The 23,868-nt window shown below is 44.9% G+C and overlaps 6 protein-coding genes across 7 annotated transcripts; 4 read left to right on the plus strand and 2 right to left on the minus strand.

Moving 5' to 3' along the window:
* Positions 1–2,056: 2,056 nt before the first annotated feature.
* On the plus strand, positions 2,057–6,447 carry BDCG_05792 (FAD binding domain-containing protein). The gene is made up of 3 exons (XM_045421488.1): positions 2,057–2,472; positions 2,550–4,504; positions 4,613–6,447. Exons 2-3 carry the CDS (start codon positions 2,585–2,587, stop codon positions 4,622–4,624), a joined length of 1,932 nt encoding a protein of 643 aa, XP_045277362.1. The 5' UTR covers positions 2,057–2,472; positions 2,550–2,584; the 3' UTR covers positions 4,625–6,447.
* A 485-nt stretch (positions 6,448–6,932) lies between these two features.
* Positions 6,933–7,112, minus strand: BDCG_17199 (uncharacterized protein; the record flags this gene model as incomplete). The annotated part of the gene is made up of 1 exon (XM_045426343.1): positions 6,933–7,112. One exon carries the CDS (start codon positions 7,110–7,112, stop codon positions 6,933–6,935), a length of 180 nt encoding a protein of 59 aa, XP_045281404.1.
* A 1,163-nt stretch (positions 7,113–8,275) lies between these two features.
* On the minus strand, positions 8,276–8,664 carry BDCG_05793 (uncharacterized protein; the record flags this gene model as incomplete). The annotated part of the gene is made up of 2 exons (XM_045421489.1): positions 8,276–8,341; positions 8,431–8,664. 2 exons carry the CDS (start codon positions 8,662–8,664, stop codon positions 8,276–8,278), a joined length of 300 nt encoding a protein of 99 aa, XP_045277363.1.
* A 489-nt stretch (positions 8,665–9,153) lies between these two features.
* On the plus strand, positions 9,154–12,830 carry BDCG_05795 (AhpA protein). The gene is made up of 3 exons (XM_045421490.1): positions 9,154–11,362; positions 11,425–12,231; positions 12,310–12,830. The coding sequence occupies exons 1-3, from the start codon at positions 11,255–11,257 to the stop codon at positions 12,451–12,453; spliced, it is 1,059 nt and encodes a 352-aa protein (XP_045277364.1). The 5' UTR covers positions 9,154–11,254; the 3' UTR covers positions 12,454–12,830.
* A 5,757-nt stretch (positions 12,831–18,587) lies between these two features.
* On the plus strand, positions 18,588–19,626 carry BDCG_05797 (short chain dehydrogenase/reductase). Its single transcript, XM_045421491.1, has 2 exons — positions 18,588–18,978; positions 19,083–19,626. Exons 1-2 carry the CDS (start codon positions 18,761–18,763, stop codon positions 19,342–19,344), a joined length of 480 nt encoding a protein of 159 aa, XP_045277365.1. The 5' UTR covers positions 18,588–18,760; the 3' UTR covers positions 19,345–19,626.
* Positions 19,627–20,230: 604 nt separating this feature from the next.
* Positions 20,231–23,272, plus strand: BDCG_05798. Of its 2 annotated transcripts, none has more exons than XM_045421492.1 (4): positions 20,231–20,956; positions 21,020–21,293; positions 21,356–21,500; positions 21,556–23,272. In XM_045421492.1, the coding sequence occupies exons 1-4, from the start codon at positions 20,636–20,638 to the stop codon at positions 22,319–22,321; spliced, it is 1,506 nt and encodes a 501-aa protein (XP_045281405.1). In that variant the 5' UTR covers positions 20,231–20,635; the 3' UTR covers positions 22,322–23,272. The 2 variants fall into 2 exon arrangements, with proteins under 2 accessions (XP_045281405.1, XP_045281406.1); XM_045421493.1 differs by having other exon boundaries at positions 20,481–20,956; positions 21,013–21,293; positions 21,556–23,133.
* The last annotated feature ends 596 nt before the right edge of the window (positions 23,273–23,868 follow it).

Genomic DNA, 23,868 nt, shown 5'->3' on the forward strand with positions numbered 1-23,868 from the left:
CTGTGCATCAATCAGTTTTGATTTCATGAAGATGCTTCATATAATGTAATTGAATGTGTCAGTTAGACTGTTTAGTCTCACAGTATTCTTAATATGTTTCTTGAATTGAGAGATAGCCTTGTCAACATGACTATTCAGTTTATAAAGGTTGAATTTCAACCTTTCACTGAGATTAGAATTCCATGTGACTGTACAGACTGTTAATGTAATGACAGAATGATTGTTAATATTCTGTGATTAATTTATAGAGAATCTCTGTTAATGAAGTTTTTCCAGTTGTAGTTCAAGTTCTAGAACTCTTTGCTTTCTCTTATTCATCTCAAGTATTATCTTAAGATGCTTCATCTGTTGATTTGATATTGTCTCATCTGAACTGTTGATTTCATGAGAATCAGCTTCATCAAGCTGTTAAGTAGATTGAAGAGCCGGCCTGACTGTGTCAGAAGCTGTATTTAAACCAGCTTCAAATTGAGAGAGTGTTTTAATAATGAAGCTTTCAAAGACTTCAGAAGAATGTTCACTGACAGAGTATAAGTGTGAAGAATTATCATCATCAACTGCAACTGACTCAGTGAAAAGAACATGAGATTACAAACATGTATATAAGCAGAATTGTATTAAATCTGCTATCTTGATATTTATTTATTGAATTCTTATCAATATCATTCTCTTTTCTTACTTTTTTTTTTTTTTTGCAAATGTAATATGTTTTCTGCAAGCCTCTTTTTTAAGTGAGCAGTAGTATTATTAATTATCAAGATCTTAAACACATTAATACTGATAGAATAAGATGATTTTAACTTCTGATGAGTGTATCAAATGAAGCAGTAGTTTAAATAATAAGTATATTAATAAGAAATCCCGAATTGGCAGCAATTTTATACAAAACAAGTCTCATAACCTGTGAAAGATGTAAAGCTTGTGTGATTGAAAGATTACTAGCTTTGTGAAAAGTTATATAGTGAAAGAATTAATAAGCTAGATCATGTGATCTAACAAGTACTACTTCAGCTATTCTTACTTATAGAATAAAGAGAGAGTGACTACTTATTATTTATATAAAATAATTAAATACTAACTCTTTATTAAAGAAATCAGTGATTTGTTTTTTCTCTTCTAATAATATATATAAGAGTTACTACTATTCTTATATAATTTTTTTAACATACTAAGTATCTATAATATTCTTATAATAACTCTGTAGCTTATAAGCTTGCTATTTAAGCATAATAGTCAAGCTTACTATATGACACTGTTATTTAACTACTACTTCAATTTCACTATATTACAGAGATGTATAAATTACTATAATAAATTACTTTATATTTCTGAGCTGAGAAGTTATTATCACATGTATCAAATTGTCACTCATTTGTATTTCCTATGTTCTTATTATCTTAATATAGTCTCAACACCTGTATTTCCTTCTGTATAATCAACACTTAGCCTGTATTTAACATCATGCAAGAACTTATTATAAGCTCTGCTTGTATATAAGTATAATAGAAGAATAATAGTAATAATAACAGAGAATAGACAATTTTCACTCTTTTATAATAACTTTGATAATTGTAATATTATACTATAATATGACTAGTTAGCTATCAGTTCAAACCCAGCTCAGCATCAGCACAGAACTACTTAGTCCGAGAGGGGGTGTGAGAGCTCTAGGCTTCCTAGTACGGACTAGCGCCCCTCACCAACCATATAGCGCACTCTAGATAGCAACCAATACAAACCACTCACTCAGACCTTCAACACATACAAACAGATGATCTAATCTGATCCGCTGATTGATTACGGTAGTTAAGGTTTGCGGCTGATTCCTGAATCGGGCCAGACTCTGTGTTAAATACGGCAGTATCTAATTCGTATTATAGAAGCTGCCAGGACCTTGCGCTGTACCCTGAACTTCAATGACTGATAAAGGGTGATATCATTTTGCCATTATCACTGACTGATGGATGTTAATTAAAATAGGGACATAATTTTCTTTGTATTGCGCTTCATTAGTTAAGCACGAACTCTCTTGGTAAGTATTTAATGAAGTTACGGCAGTGGTTACGTAAATTATCCCTTGGTAATAATACGGGCGTGTTCTCCGTATTTTCCGGGTCAACCCACTTTTCCGCTCTGCTGCCGATGTCGTTTTCGCCCCATCCCAATTTCATCACTCCCCTTCCCTATCCTCCTCCTATCCTTCTCCCGCTACCCCTCTTCACAGAAAGCAATGTCTCCCTTCAGTCCTTATTTGCAACTAGAGCTATCCCTTTATTTCCGCCTCTCCTCTCGATGAGACGCCTCAATTTCCTTTTTAATACGTCAGCGGCATATATTCTCTGCCCCGAAATACGATTGGGTATATACCTGATTTGGACGACACGTTTTTAATCTAGACGCGTGTTGCTAAGCAGGCGGTATTTTTCGTCTTGTCTCTCCTGCTTCGGAATATCTAAATATATCCGTGTACAGGTACGCTACCCATTGATATCTCTGGAGGTTTATTGGCCCCTCCTTGAGACAAAACTAATATCAAATTGAGGAAATAGTTGCAATTGCAAATTCGTTTCTTTCAATAGCTAGGATGGCGTCATCTCTGGTTCAGCAAGTGGAAACAGTCCCCGTTTCCAGCACATCTCACCCAGGCAATCCAATCCCGGAAGAACCTACAACACTACCACACCTCAAAATAATTCATCCACTGCCAGTTGGCTCACTGGATACCCATTCATCCTCTGTATCTATTGGAACAGCAGAGCCATTTAGTGGCACGGACACCCCCTCAACCCCGGGAACCGAACAATCAACAGATGATGTCACGGAGGGGATCTTAGACCTTACTATCGGTTCAAAATCACCTCCATTGACTTCTAAACGTCGGAGACGGGCGTCTACTGTATTGATATCACAGAGCTCCGAGGATGTCGAGAAAATCCTAGGCAGTGGTAAGGGCGGTACACATGTTCTTGAAAAGATTTGCTGTGGTGGAGGATGCTGCAAGCTTCAGCCTCTCCAAGAGCCTGCGTCGTCGTCCTCGATTCACCCTGTCATAAAACCAAAGAATAAGGCATTCGAAAGCTTGAAACTACAACTAGGCCAGTTATCGCATGACAGTATTCTGACGAATATTACCCCCTTGCCCGTGAAGACCGTGTCGTTTTCTCCCGTTCCAAAGGACTTGGCCGATAAAGAATCAGGCCCAGCAGATCACCCACCTACATTCGTCCAACCGCATCCCCCTTACGAGGTCTTCCGTGCACCCCTTCATCATGCTCGAGAGTTGACCAAGCCCGGCGCCGAAAAGCGTACTTATCATTTCGATATCGATGTTACAGACTACCCTGCTGAGGGTGGTGATGTCGACTTCGTGGTTGGAGGTGCAATTGGCATCTGCCCCCAAAATTCAGATGCGGTGGTAGATGAAATTTTCAACCTCCTTAGCATTCCGAAAACGGTCCGAGATAGGAAGGTGATGGTCAACACCACCAACGGTCGATGGCCTACTGTTTGGGGGGATGAAAAGGCCCGAAGCCTGTTAACCACCAGACGTGAATTGCTTTCGTGGTGCTCTGACCTCCAGAGCTACCCTCCTACAAAACAAATTTTCCGACTCCTAGCAGAGTACGCCACGGATCGGGATGAGAAGAAGATATTGATGTTCCTTTCATCGGCACAAGGCCAGGGGGCGTTCTGCGACCTTCGAACTGGCCAACATACCACAGTACCTCAACTCCTATCTGCATTCCCCTCCGCGCAGCCTCCTCTGGATTACCTACTCTCCATCCTCAATACTCTTATGCCACGATTCTATTCCCTTTCCCAAGATCCGCTCGTCTCATGCAATATTCGCGACGGCAACGGAAAATGCAAGCGACTGATCGAGATCGCCGTCACTGTCCACGAAGCCCCTGATTGGCGCGGTGGGAAAAGAACTGGTGTGGGCTCTGGTTTCCTGGAGCGGAAAGCAAAACAGCTTCTTCACGCTGAGCAATTGGGTGACGACATCTCGTCCCTAAACTTGCACATCCCAATGTTCCGTGGCCTGATGTCCAACCCTCTCGCGCGTGAATTTGTTTCAGATGGACCTATGCTTCTCATTGGCGCTGGAGTCGGTGTTGCCCCTTTCCGTGGATTCGTCCAGCGACGTTTGAAGTCTGCGAACTGTGCCAACAAGGTGTGGGTTCTTCAAGGGATCCGTGACTCATTGCTCGATGAACTCTACTCCGGTGAATGGGGTGTGCATGAAGAAACAGTGAAGAAGGTCGTCCAGAGCCGGAGCGGTGAGGGCAGATATGTGCAGGAAGAGGTGCGCAACCAAGCTGATCTTGTATGGTTCGTCATCAATTCGCTTGATGGACGCGTTTTCGTCTGCGGGAGCAGTAAGGGTATGGGCGAAGGCGTTGAGGCTGCGTTGGTAGATGTTGCTATGGCCAAGGGAAATCTCAATCGCGAAGAAGCGCAGCATTTCTGGCAAGGCAAGAAGGATGCGGGCCAATATATCGCGGTATGTACTCTTCAATCCTTACCCGTTTCTTATGTTGAAATTTTATGCGCTATCGATCAACTTCACGATTTAGAATGTGCAAAATGCTGACATTTCCCCCCTATCTAGGAAACGTGGTAAAAATATCACGACGCCATTTATACGAGCACCTACATCCTTAAGCGCCAGTCGTCATATATACCTATTCCACTCCGCAAGCTAGCTACTAGATTTTATGTTCTAGTTTCTCAGCATTTCACATCCTCTCGCCACTCAAGCTACATTACCTTTAATTAAAGCAGTCTTCTACCTTACGTCGAATTGAGCATGTTAGCATTTGAGCACGAGCTAGCGACGCAGTTTAAAGTCTTTGGAGATCTCTAACCTTCACAACATCCAACCAACTTCACCTTACCAGCTTCCCAAGCTCCCTAGGCTCTAGTTGGATCCTACCTCTTGCACTCCTCTTTCTTCTCACACTCTCCCCTCCTGGCAAAGAAAATGCCACATTTCCCAAAGCCATGGTTTGTTTGGTTGGGCTTTTGTTTTTGATATAGCTATCCTAGATATTTATATATCTATTGTCTACCTTTACCCTACACGTTAAGTGATGACGATTCCAGGGTTTGGAAACGGAAAAGAACATTTTACGTTTCCTTACAGCATTATTCGCTGCCCGATGTATTCTTCCCCGTTGTATGTTTTTTTTTTTTTTTTTTTTTTTTTTTTTTTTTTTTTTTTTTTTTTTTTTTTGGTTCCTTCGTTTTGGCTAGTATATATATATTATATTTTCTCTTGTTCATGGGAGGCGGCTATGTTTAGGTTAGTTCTTCGTTCACATATTACTATTGTCTCTTTTTGAATATCTTAGATTTTTAGAGAGACGCCTCTTCTTCAATGATATACAGAGATTTCGGAAGAACCTCATTCCACCTTAGCTCACTTTAACTACGGCTGGGCCCCTTTTTCCGCAACACTTTTTAATTGCCTGATTCGGTTTCTTTTTTGGGTATTGCTTTGGGGCTTCTTGTTTCACTTAAAAGATCATTGATCTGTTCAATGTATGTGAACTGTTGATTATTTCCAAGGTTAAATCCAACACCACCTGACTACCTATTTATTGCTTACTGTTCGTTTGTTTGTTCACCCTCGTTTAGTTTGATTGTATGGCTCATTCTTTCTCACTCAGTGTGTATTTCATGCAATACCACTGATATTTAAAATGGTTAATGAAGCGTGGCTCCCATCCCAAAGGCTTGGATCTGCCGAATCACTGACCTTATTGATTCCATTCTTTTAATACTCCACTCCGTTTGTTCAAGCTGGAAGCTTTCGTAGTGACGTTCGCGGCGGCTGCGCATGCAGAGGAGTGCCTTTGCTGAGGAGTTGGGGAGAAATTATGCCGTGGTTTACCTGTTATTTGGGTATTGAACCCCATAGAGAAGGAGGAAGCGGGGGGGTGAGGGGCCTCTTTAAATGTATGGGTATAGCTCGAGTTTTGGCGGATGGGCGGGAAAATCTTGGGTGCAAGTTAGGTTGAGGATAAGGACTGTGCGCAAAGAGTAAGGAGTGAAAAGAGAAAAGAGCAACAGGAAAAAATACAATTCGTTTATTCTTCACCTTGTTTCCTTACTTCATGATTATTCTCCGTCCCGTTTGAAACTCGCGAGAAAGGAGCAGCTGAAATGCATGTATGTACTGCACGCGTGTGAATTGTTTGGTTTAATGAGGCCAAACAACCTCCGCAGCACTGGTTTCTCGAAACAACCCTCCCTCACTTCTAAAGTGGTTCTGCTGCATTCTCCGGCATCTCGATTTCTTTCCCCTTGTCGTTCAGAAATATAAGCTCGAATAAACGGGTAATGCAGATGTAGGCGCCTCTAGCAAACCGGATATCGACTATGTGTGTGTATTTCTAACATCTCAAGAGAAACGCTGCATAAAACTAGAGTTTTGAACTTGCCAGTACGGCCAAAGAGCGCTATCAATGCTGATGGGATGTATCCTTTATTCTCAGGGGTATAGTTGTAGCCCAGACAGCTCGCTTGGGTTCAACCTTGACCAAGTTGTCTATGCCTGTCTGCATGACGGGACGGCAGACAACCAATACAACCCTTCTCTCACTTTGGCCAATGCAATTGCAATACTGGGTGATTGTTATGCGTAGAGGTACTTAGAACATGGCTTCTGATGTTAGGATCCCCTGCTCACTTGCCAGATACCTATCTATCCTAGATTCGCGGTAGGCTAGGGAGTTCGTCCCTGATTTGGCAGAACTCAATCCATAGCAAGGAAAAGAAAGAAACTAGTCGCATGTACTCTGCATGTACTCCTTATCTGTACTCAGCAGTGCGCCGCAATGACATTTGGATGTAGAAAAACCAGCGCAAGAATTGAGTTTTCTTATTTCTTGTCCTAAGTGGTTATTCATAACAGAGTGGGAGGGAAATCATTGTTGCACCTCGTTAAGCTTGGCGTACGCATGGACATAATCGGGGCGTTTGAAATCCGCCAGCTGATTCGTTCCCGGCAATTCGAATCCTTTTCTTTTCTCGGGACCGTTGGTAGCAATGCCTTTCGTTCCAAGTGAGACGGTTGCAGACAATAGTGCATCGTGGGAAGCCCGCATGGACGAGGAGACAATGGGCGCCTTTCCGTGCTGGTGATCGTCTTTGTTGGATGTTGAGGTACGGTACGTACTGCAAGGAGCGGGTTTACCAATTATCTTTCCACTTGCGTCTCCTCTGGGAAACGGCCATATCATATATCAACAATGGGATACGGCCAACCCTGCCCTACTTTTTATGATGCCTTTTTTAACTTTTTGTGGCCCTTCAGTTGTCACTCTTTCCTTTTTCTGAACGGCAAGTAGCCGCCGTTCTGGTGATACATCACCAAACCCTGCAGGACATTTTCAGAGAAAATACCTTACTCCGTACTTTGACAGAGCCAATGGTGTCACAAATCTCGTGCAATATTTTATTTTCCCCCACAACCTTGGGATAAACTTTAAACTGCGGTTGTTGTACAGTACCTATGTGTGCATGGTACAAACAAGCGGCTTGTTCCTTTCTTTCGAGCAAGCCTTTTGTGGCGACCCAGATCCCTAACAGCAAGCTATGGTACAGCCACCTGGTGTTCCAGTCTTGAAAAAGCGGACAAAGTGTTAAAATGTCCGATGGATCTTTATACCGGAGGCTATGATATGTGTTCCCGACGTGAAAGGCGGCTATATAGTTCTTGCTAAAAAGTAACCAGTTATACAGCCAATGCTGGGCTAACAGCCATGGTTGTATAGGTAGAACCCCGAGCCGGTAATGCCAACCCATACAAATTTTGCAACTGACCTTGGGGCCGGACACAGTGTAACCACCCCTTGTTCCCCTTCACCCTGCAGTAACCCATATGAGAAACATCTCCGTTTTACCCTCTAGCAACTCTCTAGGGTAAAAGATCGGGTATCAAAAGTGTCATGCCGAGCTGTGTTGGAAGTGGACTGGGCGACGAGTTTACGTCAGTGCCGAAATTCCCTTTTCACCATTAGCAAAACTACCACAGTTGTAGTAATATAATATGCCTCGCAATTCATGATAACAGGCGGACAAGTCAGAGGATTTCCCATTGAAGCTGCTTCTGCTGGCCCTAGCAATCAGCTAGAACGCGAGGAAGAAACAGGATAGAGGCATTATAACCAAGATGGAATTTATTTCCAGGCTGATCGAATGTTTTAACAGGATAATAATCCACCGTTGAGAAGCCCGTGACAATTAGAGAGCACTCCGCGAAAAGGCTTCACTGTTGTTGGCCGTTGAGCAAGGTGTAAGAAATGCCGGAACAGTTGTAATCAACTCCACAGGTCTGTATTAGAGTCATTAATTCTATAAATACTGTACGGCAGCGCGAGTGTAGTGTTGCTGCAGCGCCCAGGGATGTATAGTCTGACGTACTGCGGTGTATGTTCTTATTGGCAGATTCTTCCTCTGTTTGTCACCGCCAGAATGGGCCGAGACAGGTGTAAAGTGGCTGGAGGTGCATACAAGACCGACCGTGTAGGAAGATATTCTATGGCCACAGCGAAACTGGCAGCGCAGAGGGGATGTTGATATCTTCACAGAATATGGTGGCTGTTGTGGTTGTGGACGCGCGATTTTGGGATACTCGAGTTGGCCGCCGTCGTCCATTTCAGGAAGCTCTGGACGTCAACGGTGCACAACCAAGACCAGACCCAAAAGTCGCCTTTCCCTTGTGCATCACATCTCTCTGGGACAATCACCGGCATTTTCTTTTGACACACCCGGTCAGATGTTGTTGCTGGTTGTTTCTGTGCATCCCAAGAATTGACGTGCGCAAGCAATTGGTCAAAGACAGGGCTGGGATTCGGCGCAAGCTGTCATCTGGGGTACACCAATGCTTGTAGCTTCATGCCGCCATCCATAGATATTGCTCGAGCCTCCTATCATGCTCGACCCGCCTAGTTGTGAAAACTCACTGCCTTGAAACGCCGCGCCAAACGAGAAAACAGAGGAAAGGCAGCGGTGGATATACATTCAGGGCACGTTTCCGTGAAAGAAGGAGGCGGAAAAAAGGGGGAAACGTGCACCAGGCAGCACCAACTTGCATATAGTCCATGGCCAGGAACAACCAGAGGCCAGTGATTGCTCTTTACCAGTCTAATGTTTTCATGCCCTGCTGCTCAACGGCCGTACTGGCTGAATCCTCCACGATTGTGTACCTCCACGTTTCTCCTTTTATAGTACATGTACCTTCCCCACGGATTTTGTTTAAAGAGAAAACCCTAACGCATGGAACCATTGATCAGCGACTTCAACCTTGGAACTAGACAGACTACCAGAACTCGCAATTCCGAACGAAGCACGGAATCCCTGGCTCACACGCACCGCACAACAATCGGGATAATAATAGATATGATTTCGAGTACCCCCTTGCCCTTGGGTTGGTTACATCTATCACGGACGTCATGGTGATCAGGTTAGCAAGCCTGGCACTTGTCAACCCAACCCACGAGACTGCTCATTGGTGCGATTGATAGGTTGCCCCCCAAGTGGCAGATCGTGGGGCGCTGTTTGGTGGCCGGCCGGAAGGATTTATTTGCTCAGTGGGTCTGGGAGTGTGAGGAAAAAAGGAAAGAAATTTATTTCTTAGTATTACAAAATACCAAGAGCGCGGAATGGTGCACAAGATTCCAAGACTTCCTGGAAAAACTAACCCAGATTGAGTTGCGAGGACTTGCTTCAGATTAAGCTCAAAACCGAATCGATAGGCTCAACAGGCCATGAGATATGTACCTTTTTTTGAAGTTGTGAACAAAAACCTGTTCAAAATACGGAGTAGTGATGTGCAATATTTTTTTTTTCTTTTTCCATCTGCTTTTTTGCAGAAAAAATTGATGGATCTGGATTTTGGCAATCCGCAAATCCTGATGACGGGGGCCTCAAGGGTCACTTGGTACGACTTGGGCTGGGGCAGGTACATGTACAGAACATCCCTGGAGTGAAACTCGGAGGCCCGTCATTCGTTGATGGAACGCCTAGCCTCGCATGCACATCAAACCTTGTGGGTTTGTCATAACAAAAGCACATCTGGATGCAGCCCTGAGCGCCCTCACACTGCACCCAACAAATCCACGGTCCGGGGCTCACGCTATTGCGTAACAGACGTTTCGAGTTTTCAAAACTCGGATCCGAAGAATCAAGGCACAGGAATACGGACATGTTGAAACCAGGGATTGGTTTCTGCTCATGTTTCTCAGCAAATCCGAATTCAACCCATCCATCTTATGCTGTCTATTTAGCTGCCATGCTTAATTCGCATTTTGGGGGTTGAGCAGAAGACCACGAGGAAGATGGGCTACGGTTTATTTTTCCCACGCTATCTCGGTATTCGGCGGGAGGAAGCGCAGCGCTACGTTTTTCAATCTGACCCAAACTTTCCGTGGGAAATGCCATTCTATCTGACCCACTGGGGGCACAACTCCTCCCGTCGTGGCTTTGTTGACTAGCGCGGTTTATCAAAAATTTTAGGAGCATCTGGGTCTCGATTGGAGGCGCTACCTTGCACATCATTCTGCAACCCAGCGCCAAAACCCTGACTCCATCGACTGTCAGGTCAACCTTAAGGATCTTACCCTTGCGGTACCCGATTCGTGTCAATTATATTACCCCTCTCGTCTTGGAAGCTGTTGGAGTTTCTAGCTAATTCCCAGTATAATCGTCGTTTTACTTTTGGCACTCACTCGGATCATCTTATGGGGAGTGTGCGTGGTAGGTTGTTGCAGAGAGATCTCCCATTTGACAGGCACAGTAGTGTTGCCTTCATGTCTGCCGAATGAGAGCCAACTCTCGCACCCATTTTCCCTGCCGGGGTAATCTCAGCAATAGTATTGGGTCTTGGTCTCCATAGCCCACCCTGTTAACTCCACGCCTTCCAAAATAACAATGCTGTGTCAAAAAGCTTCCCGTGATGGTACCAGAGTAGCAACAACTTTCCCCTTCTTGGTTCTCCCTCACCCTCAATTTTTGATCTAGACCCAACCTACTAGAACATTTCCTGTTTTGATCCTGCACACTGCAATTTGAGTGCTGTCCGCATGATTCATAACTCCGAATGGCGGCTGCTTTCCATTTCCTGTCTAACGTCCGACTGGCTAGCACCGAAGGCCATCATTGACGTAACTCATTCCCGTCCAACATAGTTTCCGTTGACTTTAAAAGCTGGAGGATAAGCTGAGTTAGCAACCGTTTAGACATCCGCATGTCCCGCAAGGTGGAATCAGAAGAGGAGTCGAAAAATATGGTTCTATCGTATTCAAGCGAGTTCAGAAACGGCGGACAAACACAAACTCTTCCGCCATTCAGAGATGTATGTGGATAGCACATTCATATTATTCACATTTCGAAAATACTGATATTTGTCTGCTCCAGCTCCTTCCTCAATATCTTCATGAGGAGATAGATTCTACGCCATACTCCGCTCCTACGACACCTCATCACCAAGGGTCACCTTCATTTATTTCATCACCTGTGCACCCTAGATCGATTCTAGGAGCCAGTCTTTCACGCTCACATTCGGCAACTAAAATCGATAGCTATAATGAAATTCCTCTCCGGACTGATAGATTCCCAAAATATCAACCTCACGGAGGAGTTCCGTCTCTCAAACGGCAGGCTTCCGATACCATCGGCCCGTCAACGTCCATTTCAAATTCTTGCTTCAATTCTGGGGGAGCACTTCCTCCCATAAGTGACATTCACTCGATTCCTACGGATAGAAGCCCTTACAATAGAGGACAGGTCGGACTTGAACCCAATAGCCTGCCACCAGAATATCAAAATTCCCCTAGTCAAAACACCCCTTCTTTTGACTCGAGACCTACAAGTTCGCATCTTACGGGATGCCAACCCTTACATGTCATCCCACCAAACCCCATTTTACCGTCCGAGCCTCTGAGACTCAATCACCCATATGAAAGCCCACGATACGGATCCCACCCTCATTCCTTCAGGCATGAGTTTGATTACTCCCCAATTTCCACTAGTAGTCTTCAAGATCGAAGTTTCGTGACTCAAGCCGAACCGTCTGATTCGAAAAACAAAAAGCGAAGAGGGAATCTACCGAAATCAGTAACTGATGTACTTCGAGCTTGGTTCCATGAACATCTTGATCACCCTTATCCTAGCGAGGAGGACAAGCAAATGTTCATTAGTAGAACCGGTTTGACTATTAGCCAGGTAACGCCCATGTGCACTCTTATATTCTTATCTCTTTCAGGCAGCCGAGCATAATTTGTAAACTAACTTTTATCACAGATTAGCAACTGGTTCATTAACGCCCGACGTCGCCAACTGCCGGCACTGCGAAATCAAGTGCGAGCGTCCGAATCAGATAGGAGCGGGCATCGACAATCCCCGTTAAGCGACAATGAGCAAACTTCCTCACCGTCCAGCATGTAATCGCATAATTAATGATATATACGCCATGAACAAAAAGTATACGTTTTTTAATTTAATGGATCGCTTTTTCTACCTCTTTACATTTTCGGCCTTCCCAATTCCCACTTTCATGCAAAAAAGTGTCTCATATATATATATTTTCTTCCGAGCCAGGATTACCTTGCCTTCCTTCTTTCTATTTCAAAGTTAGTTCCTGTTAAGTCTCGGTGGTTCTCAGGACGCTTTTGTGATCGATAAAATCAGGGAGGAAATATTATTACATTTTACCGGCGTTCAATATTTTTGAAAAAGAAGGCGTCGGTATTAACACGATCCAGTTTCCTCCTTCTAATGTAGTTGTTTTTGAAACATAATAGAAGACGTTATATACATTTGGTTTGGGTTTTTTTTTTTTTTTTTTTTTTTTTTTTTTTTTTTTAAAGCTAGAAATTAGTCTTCTGCTATCCTCATCACATAGTATTTTACTGGCATGGGCAGTTGAGCGCAAATTGTTCTAGACATAACACATTTTTTTTTATATAACTATTTCGCCTGTACGGTAGAGGAGCCTTTTGATTTGATGCACTCTTCATTTCCATATCTTTGGCAGAATGACCTGTCTGATATTTGGAAGACATCGCTCGGTCCCTGTTTTTGCTCCTTCAAGAATAAACAGGGTAGAAATAATGAATCTGGATTACGGCAGCTGGTTTATGCAAGTGTTACCATGTGGCCCGCTCCAGATCTCTCGGGGACACATTCCTGTGATGGATATCTGGGAAGAAAGGGCTGTCCCGTACCGTACCGGTGCTGCTGAATTGATCTGCACAAGTCATTCCATACGGAGCATTTTAGCCACCTACTTTCTTTTCTTTTTCCGTTCTGTTTCCTTTGTTTTTCGGGACAGAGCAGAGACATCACCAAGTTGCTGCGCATGTCCAGACCCAGTGCGCACACATAACTTACGCAGCGTAGAACTGGTTTTTGAGTGAGGCAGACAGAACCGTCATGGAGACAAATCAAAATACCAGATCCCGAACGCCAATCACCAATTTGAGATCATCGTTCACCTGTCTGTAACTAGTCTTCCGATCCATACTTTTTACCCACCAACAGGCAGCACTAACAACAGTCCAAACACTTGAGGCGCCACATATGATTGTCGCTCCAAAAATGTCATTTTAGAGCAAAGGAATGTTCCCAGCTGTCCATCCCATGACCATTACCATTTGACCGCTGAAAGCTAGGTAGGGCGTTGCAGCTTATTCTATTGGGAGGCATGTGCTTTGTCCTCGGTACTCTGCTGCTCACGCAGACACCCTTTTACGAGAAGGATAAAGAGCTCATGATCGTTCTTCCAGCGAAGCGTGATATGTAACTAGTTAGTAAACCTTCCCACCTCATCGCCAAGACGTAAGACGACACAAGGGCTGGGAAGCGAAGGCGGATTTATCGTGTGTACCTGGCTGGGCAAGGATGATATTTGCTTCCCGGGATTAAAAATATCCTCTCACGATGGATAGTTACGTCAGCTCTCCATAGAACTAGTTCACTATCCAAAAAAAATATGCCCCTCGTCCGGTGCTCGTGGTTCACCCTGAGATGCTCCACTCCTCTCTCGCTCTCTCGCCGCTCGAGGGCTGGCGGCACGCCTGCACCACTCCTGAGTCGTGACTTCATAGTTTTAAGTGGCTCGTGTGTGTGTGTGTCTATTTTAACTTTCCAAGGAATGTCAAGATGGGCCGAGAATGCCAAATTGAACCCCACACCTAGTTTCTTCCCCACTAGTGACTGCCGCTCGGGTTCGTGCTGACCTGTCCAGAGTCGCAGAGTGGCCCGCAGCTTATCGATAGTGGCTGACAGAGTCCCTAGTTTCCTGCGCGTCCCAAGGCAGAGAGATATGCGTTGCGTATACGGAGTACCGAGCAGCCATCACATTGATTTCGACATGAAGCAGGCATGAGAGAGGTGTCACCGATGTCACCGGTTGCAAGGCTCGGTATTTTCCTCCACTGGACAGTTTGTTTGACAGATCCATTTTTATTCTTTGGGTCAGGAACATATCGAAAACACCAAGTAGGGTGCTTTTTGCCTCAAGCCCCTAGTTACTTAGTACGATTCCTTTTTTTTCCTTCTTCTTTTTTTTGGTCCTTTTGGCTTTTGGGTCACTCCATAATCTTTCCCCAGGATCCTTTCTTGCTCACCCTGTTTCCTTGGGATGCTGTGTTTCAACGGTGTGCAAGACAAAGTTTAAAACGGAACAATGCCACGGAATTGAACAAGATGATCTGAGACAACGGGATTGTCTATGAGTGTCGTTAATGCCTTGTTTTTCCGGTTCCTTAACTTTGACTGATTCTATTATTCAAGAAACAAGCTCAAAAACTTGTCTGCTGCAACCTCGATTGTCAATATGCGGTTCTGGATCCATCAATGTCAAACTGGCTTTCATGATAGCTTCGAATAAGTTGGAAAGTGATATTTCGACGTTTTTATGATGTGTAATTGTCTCGAATCATAGAAACTGGGCACTTCCTGATTTTCTCATGATAGGGAGAGCCAGAACAATTACGGGGTTTGATCTTGATTTAAAGCTGAATCACATATTAATTTTTCTTTTTTCACCCTTTCCTTCGCTGGGGCTGGATTTCGTCTATTTGTCTGCCTCAGAGCAAGCTCGATATGAGGCCCAAATCACGGTCGTTGGTGTGCAATAATAAAGACATTCCGAGAACGAATTCAAAGTGACGATGTCCGAATCTGACCTTTATGTCTAGTGTCTGACTGCGTTTTACGCACAACTTTAAAGCCGAAGAAAGCAGCCCGGCGGTAATGCCATGAAAGGGTTAAATCTATGGGGAGCAGGAGACTATATTGTGGGTAATTTTCCAGTCCAGCCCTAGGAAATTTAACGGTGTCAGGAAGAAGAAGCCTTCCGTTTGGTTTGCCTCAACCTGGCTCAGCGAAATGGTGACAAAGCCACGATCTCACGAAAGAGAGGCTGCGGCTTATTGGACATGGATTCCCGCAATATAGCCAAGATGGAAAGTCGATCATATCTGTTCGGCGATACTTGCCCTTGTGACCGCGGATGTATGAAGCTGACGCTCCCCTGCGTGTATGTATACGCTAGGGAGTACATACCTGTGAATGAAGAACGATGTATGGTGTTGATATGCTCGTAGAAGTGATGCCACTATTTGCTTGTGCCTTCGGCACGGTGGGTATATTGAAAGAAGCTTATTTCAGAAATCTGGCGGGATTAGCAACCTGCATTTGTTGAGAATCAAGTTCCGCTGAGGGTCGGAAGAGCGAACGTATGCAATATGATATACGAATGCCATGAAATTGCAATATCGACATCCCGATTCTTTCACTTTCCACCCGATTTTGCTTTGATTTTACTTTGATTTTTCCTTACTCTTCTTATCTTCTCCCAAAGCCCTCAACTTGCCTTTTATGTTGGGGCCGTGTGAGGCTCTGTGCCGAAGCTATGGGTCATCCATAGTTAACTAGCCTAATAGGCGAACGGAACTCCAAAAAGTTCTTCCAAATCCGAGCTGAGTGGGACATGCTTGGCCAAAGGCCCGGCGAGCTCTGTGCGTTGACAGGGAATGCAACAATCAACAATATACAATATTGGCCGATACGTCCATGAATCCGTTTAGTAATAATATTGAGCTGACATACTTTGAAAAACTTTATTTTCTTCACCCCCATAAAGTAGTAATAATGGTTGCAAGCCAAGTCAAGTGGTTCTTTCTTTCTATTATTTGGCCACGGTCATTCTCCACCAAGAACTGTCATTGCAGCTGTCAGGTTGTCTTGTCTTGCCAGTCCAGTCGAGGCCCCCAGCTGGCTGAGGCCATTTTCCAATAATGGTTGTTGGGCCCATTTTGCGAAAGGTCGGGTAGAACATCCGGGAGAATCCTAGGTTCTTGTAGGCGAGTGAAGTTTTTTCTTTTCCAGGGTGGTGCAGCAGTGTGAAATTATTATTTATATGACCCATCTTGTATTAACCGAGACTCGAGATAAAACGAGTTGAACTGCCGAACTAAACTCACTGTTGTTGAACTTTTGATCATTATTTCTTCTAAGTTCTAGAAAGCAGAAAAGTGTCGGCAAATTTGCAGAATGTGTCCATACAAACTGCTTTTCCTCTCGAAATTTGAGGGGAATCTTGGGCCGAAGATCTTGACTATTCCCCTGTTTTGGAACTCGAGTTGATATGCAAGGCAGCCCCACGATGAAAAGAACGATGATGATTGGCAGTTTCCCCATAGTAATATTATCTTGAGCAATTTTGTCTGGAAGCTTAACTGAGCGTGGTCACACAATTTTTCAAAGGATTACTAACAGCTGCCGCAGACGAAAGGGTCCTTAACGCTCATCAACTTCAAGTCTGCCAGCCTCCTCAGTATTTGCCTGCGACATTTTACAACATTTTTCAACCCATGGATCGTGAAGCGAAGTGGCGGGGTTTCCCGTGTCTCAAAATATCCCAGCGCCTTTTTATGGTTCAGGAACAAATCCAGGGAAGTTTACTCGTCCCTCTTGCCCCTGTGCCTAACGGAAAGTCAAACCACTTGAAACAGCAATTAGGGCACTGATGCAATGTTCATGTGAAGCACTAAACATGTTCAACTCATCATCCATGAATGATTTCCCTCATTTTTTCCCGCTTTTGATACCCTTGTCGCGCAGAGTGCTTTTCAGTTTCTGACCCATTGTGCCGATGGCACCCTGCGAATGGTAGTATTCAATTGAACCCAGTACAAATTACCCGAATTGCTCTCGGTGATGCGAAATTTATGCCAGCACCCTGAGAGGAGGGGCCAATGCTCGGTAAACTCTCGATTCCAATGCGATTGCTCAAGCCGGATCAGTCATGATTAAGCGCAAGCATGTCAATGGTGCAGGAAGTCCACGGATGTTTTGAGAACCTGTCAATCAAGAACCCACCGGACTAGACAAGGGTCTATACAACCTTGGTGGACACAGGGTCCCACAGATTCAGGAATGTTCCAAATCATTCCACGTGCCGTAATCCCACGCCCTTTGAAGCTGGAATAATGGAGTCGTTTCAGTCGGATGATGTGTCACTGGGGGCTTGGTTGTGGAGTGGAGCGAGGTGCAGTGGTGATGAAGTCACCGTGTATTGTCGGTCCCACCAGTTCTCTGACTGTGGACAAACTGGCCATCCGGAGAAATATGTTGCTCATGCTCAAGAAAGGAGGTCGTGATATATGGAGGCTCGGTAGGCAGTGACTTGAGTTGCCATACATATTCTTGTGCCTGTGCTTATGGGATTGCTGAACATCCGTGGGAAACCGCGCTGGCAATATCTGTTACCCTTCTCTGGATGATGGTTCACTCTGACAATTACGCGATGAAACGCTCGCTCGGACAGATCGTCACTCAGACGCCAAGGACGAATGAGTATGCATCCTCCATGCGACTATGCATCCTCCATGCGACTACCATGCATTTCTCAGCTGGAGTCTTTTCCGAAGTGACGAGGTTGACCTTTTGGGATAATAAATGAAGGGGGACTCTGTGCATGTGGAATCTTTGAAAAGTTGGGATTTTGTAAATCCGCACGAGGAGTGTCCACCTGGAAATTAGCTTTTCCGACTTCTTTTCTCTCATAAGGACACGCACATGCTTCACGTCATTCGACCGCTTAGTCCTCGATGAATAGTTGTCACAATATCATGCTTTTTCTAGAAGAGCGCTGACTCTTTGCGTTTTGCAAGGCGTGAGATGGAACTCAGGGGTTGTCAACAACCCACGGTCACCTGGTCGCTCTTGCCCTAACTAATTCTGTGTGCAGATAATGGACACCAACTTCGACTTCTATAGTTATACCTAGGAATATTATGCCTAGGAATACATATATATATATATATACGTATGTGTGTTATTCATGGATACAGTGGAATGAATGGTTCTTGCAAATATGTTTCATTCCTTTTGAGAATGACAGCATGAGTAGCCGGCTTCCCTTTGGTGTTTTGGCTCATATGCTAATGCATCCTCCGGGGCATTGCTTTTCCACGCGTTGGAATGAGTACATGTTTAGAATCGATTTTAGTTTATTTATATTCATTGCAATCTTATTGTTATTAGACACTGTTGATTCCTTATTGGACTTAAGAGATTGTTGCCTGGTAAGGTTAACAAGTATTTCTCTACATGGATATTGCAGTCGCGAATACCGTGTAGCTACGTGCGTGGTTCTGCAGATTAATGACTGCAACTTGCAGACCCTTCCCTTCCACTTACCAAGCCAGACACCACTATCTTTGATATCAACCTTACGGGAACAATGTTCACAACAAAACTCGCCATTTACTACTTCCGACGCCAACCCCTTGGGTCGACTCGAGACAGATGTTTGATTTTGATAGGTAGTATTGCTGGTTACCTCGGCATACCGAGTTCTGCGACATACTCCATGTCAAAGTTTGGTGTGAGAGCACTGATGCTCTCCCTTCGAAGGAACGCTTGGGTTGATTCGATTCGTGTCAATCTAGTTGCACCAGGGTATGTAGCCATTTTAAGAATTAACTATATATGGACATGGATATGGCAACAACGACCCATTTAGATCTCCACTTCTTTTTTCAGCGTGCTAATGGAGACTGAAGCTACGTCATAACCCCGGCCTACACCAAAGAAATAATCGCCTTCTTTAAATCAAAGGGCGTGAAATTCGCCTCAGAAGATGATGCCTGTAAGGCAGTCTTGAGAATCGCCTCCGACACTGCCGTGAATGGTCGGTCACTTGCGGTTGTATCCAAAGAGGATTGCGCCGAGGGATATTTCGACCTGGCCCAGGACGATTTCTCCGAGGGGAGTAAATTGCACGGCATGCAAGATGTTGCACTTAATGTTGGATCGCGGACGTAGGCCTTAATGTGTGTGGGGGATTGGGATGGCTATGAAGAGAGTTTGCACGCATGCGTGTTGAGTTTGTGCGCATGTTCTTTCTCCAGTAACTGGACGTTAAAGTCAACATTGTTATTCAGGAGAATGTTGAGATGAGTAGATAGCAAAATGATTTCTCTAGTTCGAAAATTGATAGCTAGGCGGTCATGACGAAGTGAGTACACACTCATGAGTGCGATCATTCTTCTGGTCGAATTTGGCCACACTGTTCCAAAAAATAGTCATACCCTGACCCAAATAGACGCTTAATTCACTTGATATAAATAACTTGACCCGTGCTAGTCCTAGTGTATATGAAGAATGCCCACATACCCATTCCATGCGATAATGCAGAATGGACTGGCAGAGACAAGAGATTCGCAAAGGCAATCCCAGACGACGCTACGGTGTATGGTCCACCGTCCGTCAGAGTTGAAGAAATCTGAGTTGTTCTGCACAGCGTTCGTCTCTCAGGGGTGGGATTCTCGGACGCCAGTAGGTGTTCTCGAACTAGCTGAAAGAGATATACATGCATTTCAGAATTCCTGTTAGGCGAGGTAGAACAACCATTTCGATTTTCCCCTAACGCATGCTATTTAAAACAGCCTCACCCTTGCCCGGGCAGATAATATGGTCGACCTCCAGAAAAGGCGGATAAATGGTGATAGGGCAGAATTTTCCGCGCCGCTCCCTTCGGTTTGATAAGACCAACTGTTCAGTTTATGAAAGGGGATATTCCAGTTCAATTGAGGTAGTTGAGCCCACTCTTGTCGATACTAATGACAACATTTTTGTTCCACAGAATAATTTATGGGGATACTTGAGAGGAAAATGGCCTTACTTATTTTTTAGTAAAGTCGAGTGTGATTTCAAAGTAAAGGCTGAAATGAATATTATGACAAGCCTTAATCAGTATGGCATTCATCCACCGTACGCTTTCCATGCCTGTATATTCCTCGGACGAATTCGTATATAGGAGCGAGATTATGGGAGTCAAAATGAAGGTTGATGATCCAAGGATGTTCGCAGAGCTTGCCCGATGCGGTCATTTAAATATCACGTGATTTGAACTCCAATTTGTTGACGAAATTCATCAGCGGGGAGTTCAAGCGAACACTGCTGAACCAAACGGAAGTTATTTACATACATTACAATTTTAAGATCGTGTCGGGAGATTTTAAAATTATTCGCCAACCTTCCTTCTTTTTTATTTCTTTAAACAATCCTTTTCGGGAGCCAGTGCGGCGCCTGAACAGCCCTTGAACTTCTCCGTATGGCGACCCAGAGCATCAGTGCGTTGGTTCAGCGAAGCACAATCGACGACCATGAAGAAGTCATCAAAGCTTGCAATGCGGTACTGAAAACGTCCAAAAACGATCTCAATGCCCTCCATGTAAAAACTGTTGCCCTGGTCAAATTGGACCGTTTCGAAGATGCGATTCGAGTGATCGAGGATGGCGGGGATGCGCTGAAAAAGAAAGTCCCTCTGGAATGGTCTTACGCTTTATATAAGGTCGGGCAATTAGAAGATGCGATAAAACTGGCCGCGAGTGCCGGGACCGGGAGAGGGGGGAAACATGTTGAAGCCCAAGCGGTACGTGAAAGTTGTTCGAACTCCGCACACTGCTTCCACTGAAGGGTCGCTCATAGTTTTCAGACATATCGTGCGGAAAACTTTCGTCGCACCGCAGAAGTTTATAAAGAGCTATCTACAGAGAATCCAGCGTTTGTCGGGGAGAAAAATGACCTGCGAATCAATTCACGAGCTGCGGACGCACAGCTCCAGTGGTCTGGACTGGCCAGTCAGGTGGACAATACAAGACCAAGTCGGGAAGAGCTCGAATCTTTCGAAACGACTTATAATGTGGCATGCGGCGCTATAGGGAGAGGAGAACTAGAGACAGGAGAAGTACTATTGAGACGAGCAAAGGGTTAGCATTTCTTTGCTTTCCCTTGCGACCTCCGAACAAATCTCTAACAGATCAAACCGCAGAACTTTGTAAATCGTCCGAGGATCTTACACCTAAAGATAAAGTGGCAGAGCTTCTCCCTATTGCAGTTCAGCAATTATATATCGCGCTAAAGCAAGGAAAATCCGACGAAGCTAAAAGTCTGGCAGACGAAATCAACATAGCTGAGTATGTATTACCCCTGTACTACAGACTTGACCATAGATATTAACATTTCCAACAGAATCCCTGAGATTTCAACCAAAAAAATCGCGCAAAATAACATCCTTCTTGCCTCCCAAGCTCAATCAAATCCATATATACTACACAAACAATTCCATCAAATCCCAACGTCAATAGACGGCGATAGATTATTTTCGTTTCAAAGTCGACCCTTGACCGGGAACTCTTTTGTGGTAGATCTTCTCGTCCGCAAATTCGAAGGCATACAAAGATCGACGGAAAAGGCTCTCTCCCAACACCCTGCCCCTACCACATCGCCTGACATCAACGCCCTCTCCGTTTTCAACATTGCCTCTCACGCCCGAGACGGATCAGGTAAAGCTGGTCTCAAAGAAGTACTTCCTCTTCTAGCGAAAAGACCGAATGACATTGGTCTTGTCCTCACTCTCATCCAATTATACGTTTCAGCTAGAAACGTTAACTCTGCCATCTCTGTCCTAGAAGCGTTCTTCAAGCGTCTTGACCAATCGATATCAGAGTCAGATAAAGACATCCGATTCAACCCAGGCCTCATCGGCATCCTAGTTTCCCTATATAAAATCCAAGGGCGCAAAAGCCACATAAAGACAGACTCTCCAAAGCCGCATCACACTGGCAATCGCGTTCTGACAAATCTCCCGCTCTCCTTCGCGCCGCGGGCTCCTCGCTCCTCACATCCGGTGAGCCCACAGACCTTGCCCTGGCAGGGAAAATATTCACAGAACTCCATACCGCCCATCCAAATGACCAATTTGCAACCGCAGGCTACGTTTCTTCGTACGCCATAACGTCACCTGATAAAGTTAGCTCCGCCGTAGATAAACTTTCACCCGTCCAAGATCTAATTGCCGACATCGACGTTTCCTCCCTGGAAGCCGCTGGAATCCCCTCCACCACAACTTCCACCATATTACCAACGGCTTCTGCTCCCGCCACGGGAGCAAGTAGTCGTAAGCGCCCGGCAGCTGACGATGCTAACAAGAAAGAGGCTACGAAGAAACGAGTCCGCAAATCACGGTTACCCAAGGACTACGATCCTAACAAAAAGCCAGATCCAGAGCGCTGGTTACCATTGCGTGATCGCTCCAGTTATCGGCCGAAGGGGAAGAAGGGGAAGCAGAGAGCCGCGGAGCGTACGCAGGGTGGTGTCGTAAATGAAAAGAGCGAGGAGTCGGCTGCTTCTACGCCTGTTATCCAGGCGAAGGGTCAGGGTGGAGGGAATCAGAAGAAGAAAAAGGGGAAGGGAAAGAAGTGATGACCGTTGCTTTGCTTTTGGATTTATGTTATTATTTCCTTGTTATCTCATTTGTTTTAGATGGACGAATGGTGTATCTAGATACTTCATGTCTATATATATATCTTCTACGTTTCGCTAGTCGCCGGTTGGCTTGTTGATGTCGTCCTCTGCCTCCCCTGCCAGTTTTTCCCACTGGCAACCTAGAGCCAGTAGAACGGGGAAACGAATTGTAATATTTCCTAGACAAGGGAAAACCAGGAGTAATTTTCAAGAATGCAATTACTTCTTCCTATAGCTTCATATCTGAACTATCCCATAAAGCCCAAATCTATAGCTCTCTATGTATAGCATATCTATTCACCCTCCAGCCCCCAATCACCAACAGGCAACTAGTCAAACAAATGTCAACCCTTCTCACCCCCAGCTACAACTACGGGCGGCAGGGGAATAAGCAGAAACGCATAGTTACTAACATAATATGCTTAATGACAGAAAAAATGCCCAGAAATCTGCTCTGATGAGGGTAAAAAGATGGTTAGTTGTGAGCCAAAGTACTTCCCTCTGCCCATTACCAACCCCGCCCAGGAGCCTGTTTCCCTACAGGTAGGGGCATTGTCTTCAACAAGCCCCCATTTATCAGAGAAGACCGGACGGAGGAAGATTGCCAACTTGTCCCAGAGCCTTTCTGCCTTAAAACTTTTGACGTCGCGGGGGTTGCTTCCAAGTGTCCCCTGATTTTTCTCCTGTGGGAAACCAATATAGTTATCAGCTGTATTTGAGAGGTTTGTGCCTGCTCTTGCAGTGAGTAACGGTAGCGGTTCAAACATTAGAAGTTGTGCATTCCCTCCCCTGACAAGGAGGTTGTAGCCCAGGGCCCCGTACATTCCTCATAGTCGTGGTTTCGCAATGCTTCGTTCAAGGTGCACATCGCGATATTTTGGCACCGAAAGTGTTTAAAACATAACGTACTAACTCGGTTCATACACCACTTCACAATGGGGTTCTGTGGGGATATGGTGAATGTCGATGTCGTTGCTTGTTCGTTGATGTGCAGTTGACACGCTCGCGATTTTGTTTCCACCCCCGCAGAAGCCATAC

The sequence above is a fragment of the Blastomyces dermatitidis genome (assembly GCF_000003525.1).
Source record: "Blastomyces dermatitidis ER-3 genomic scaffold supercont1.6, whole genome shotgun sequence".
NCBI lineage: Eukaryota > Fungi > Ascomycota > Eurotiomycetes > Onygenales > Ajellomycetaceae > Blastomyces > Blastomyces dermatitidis.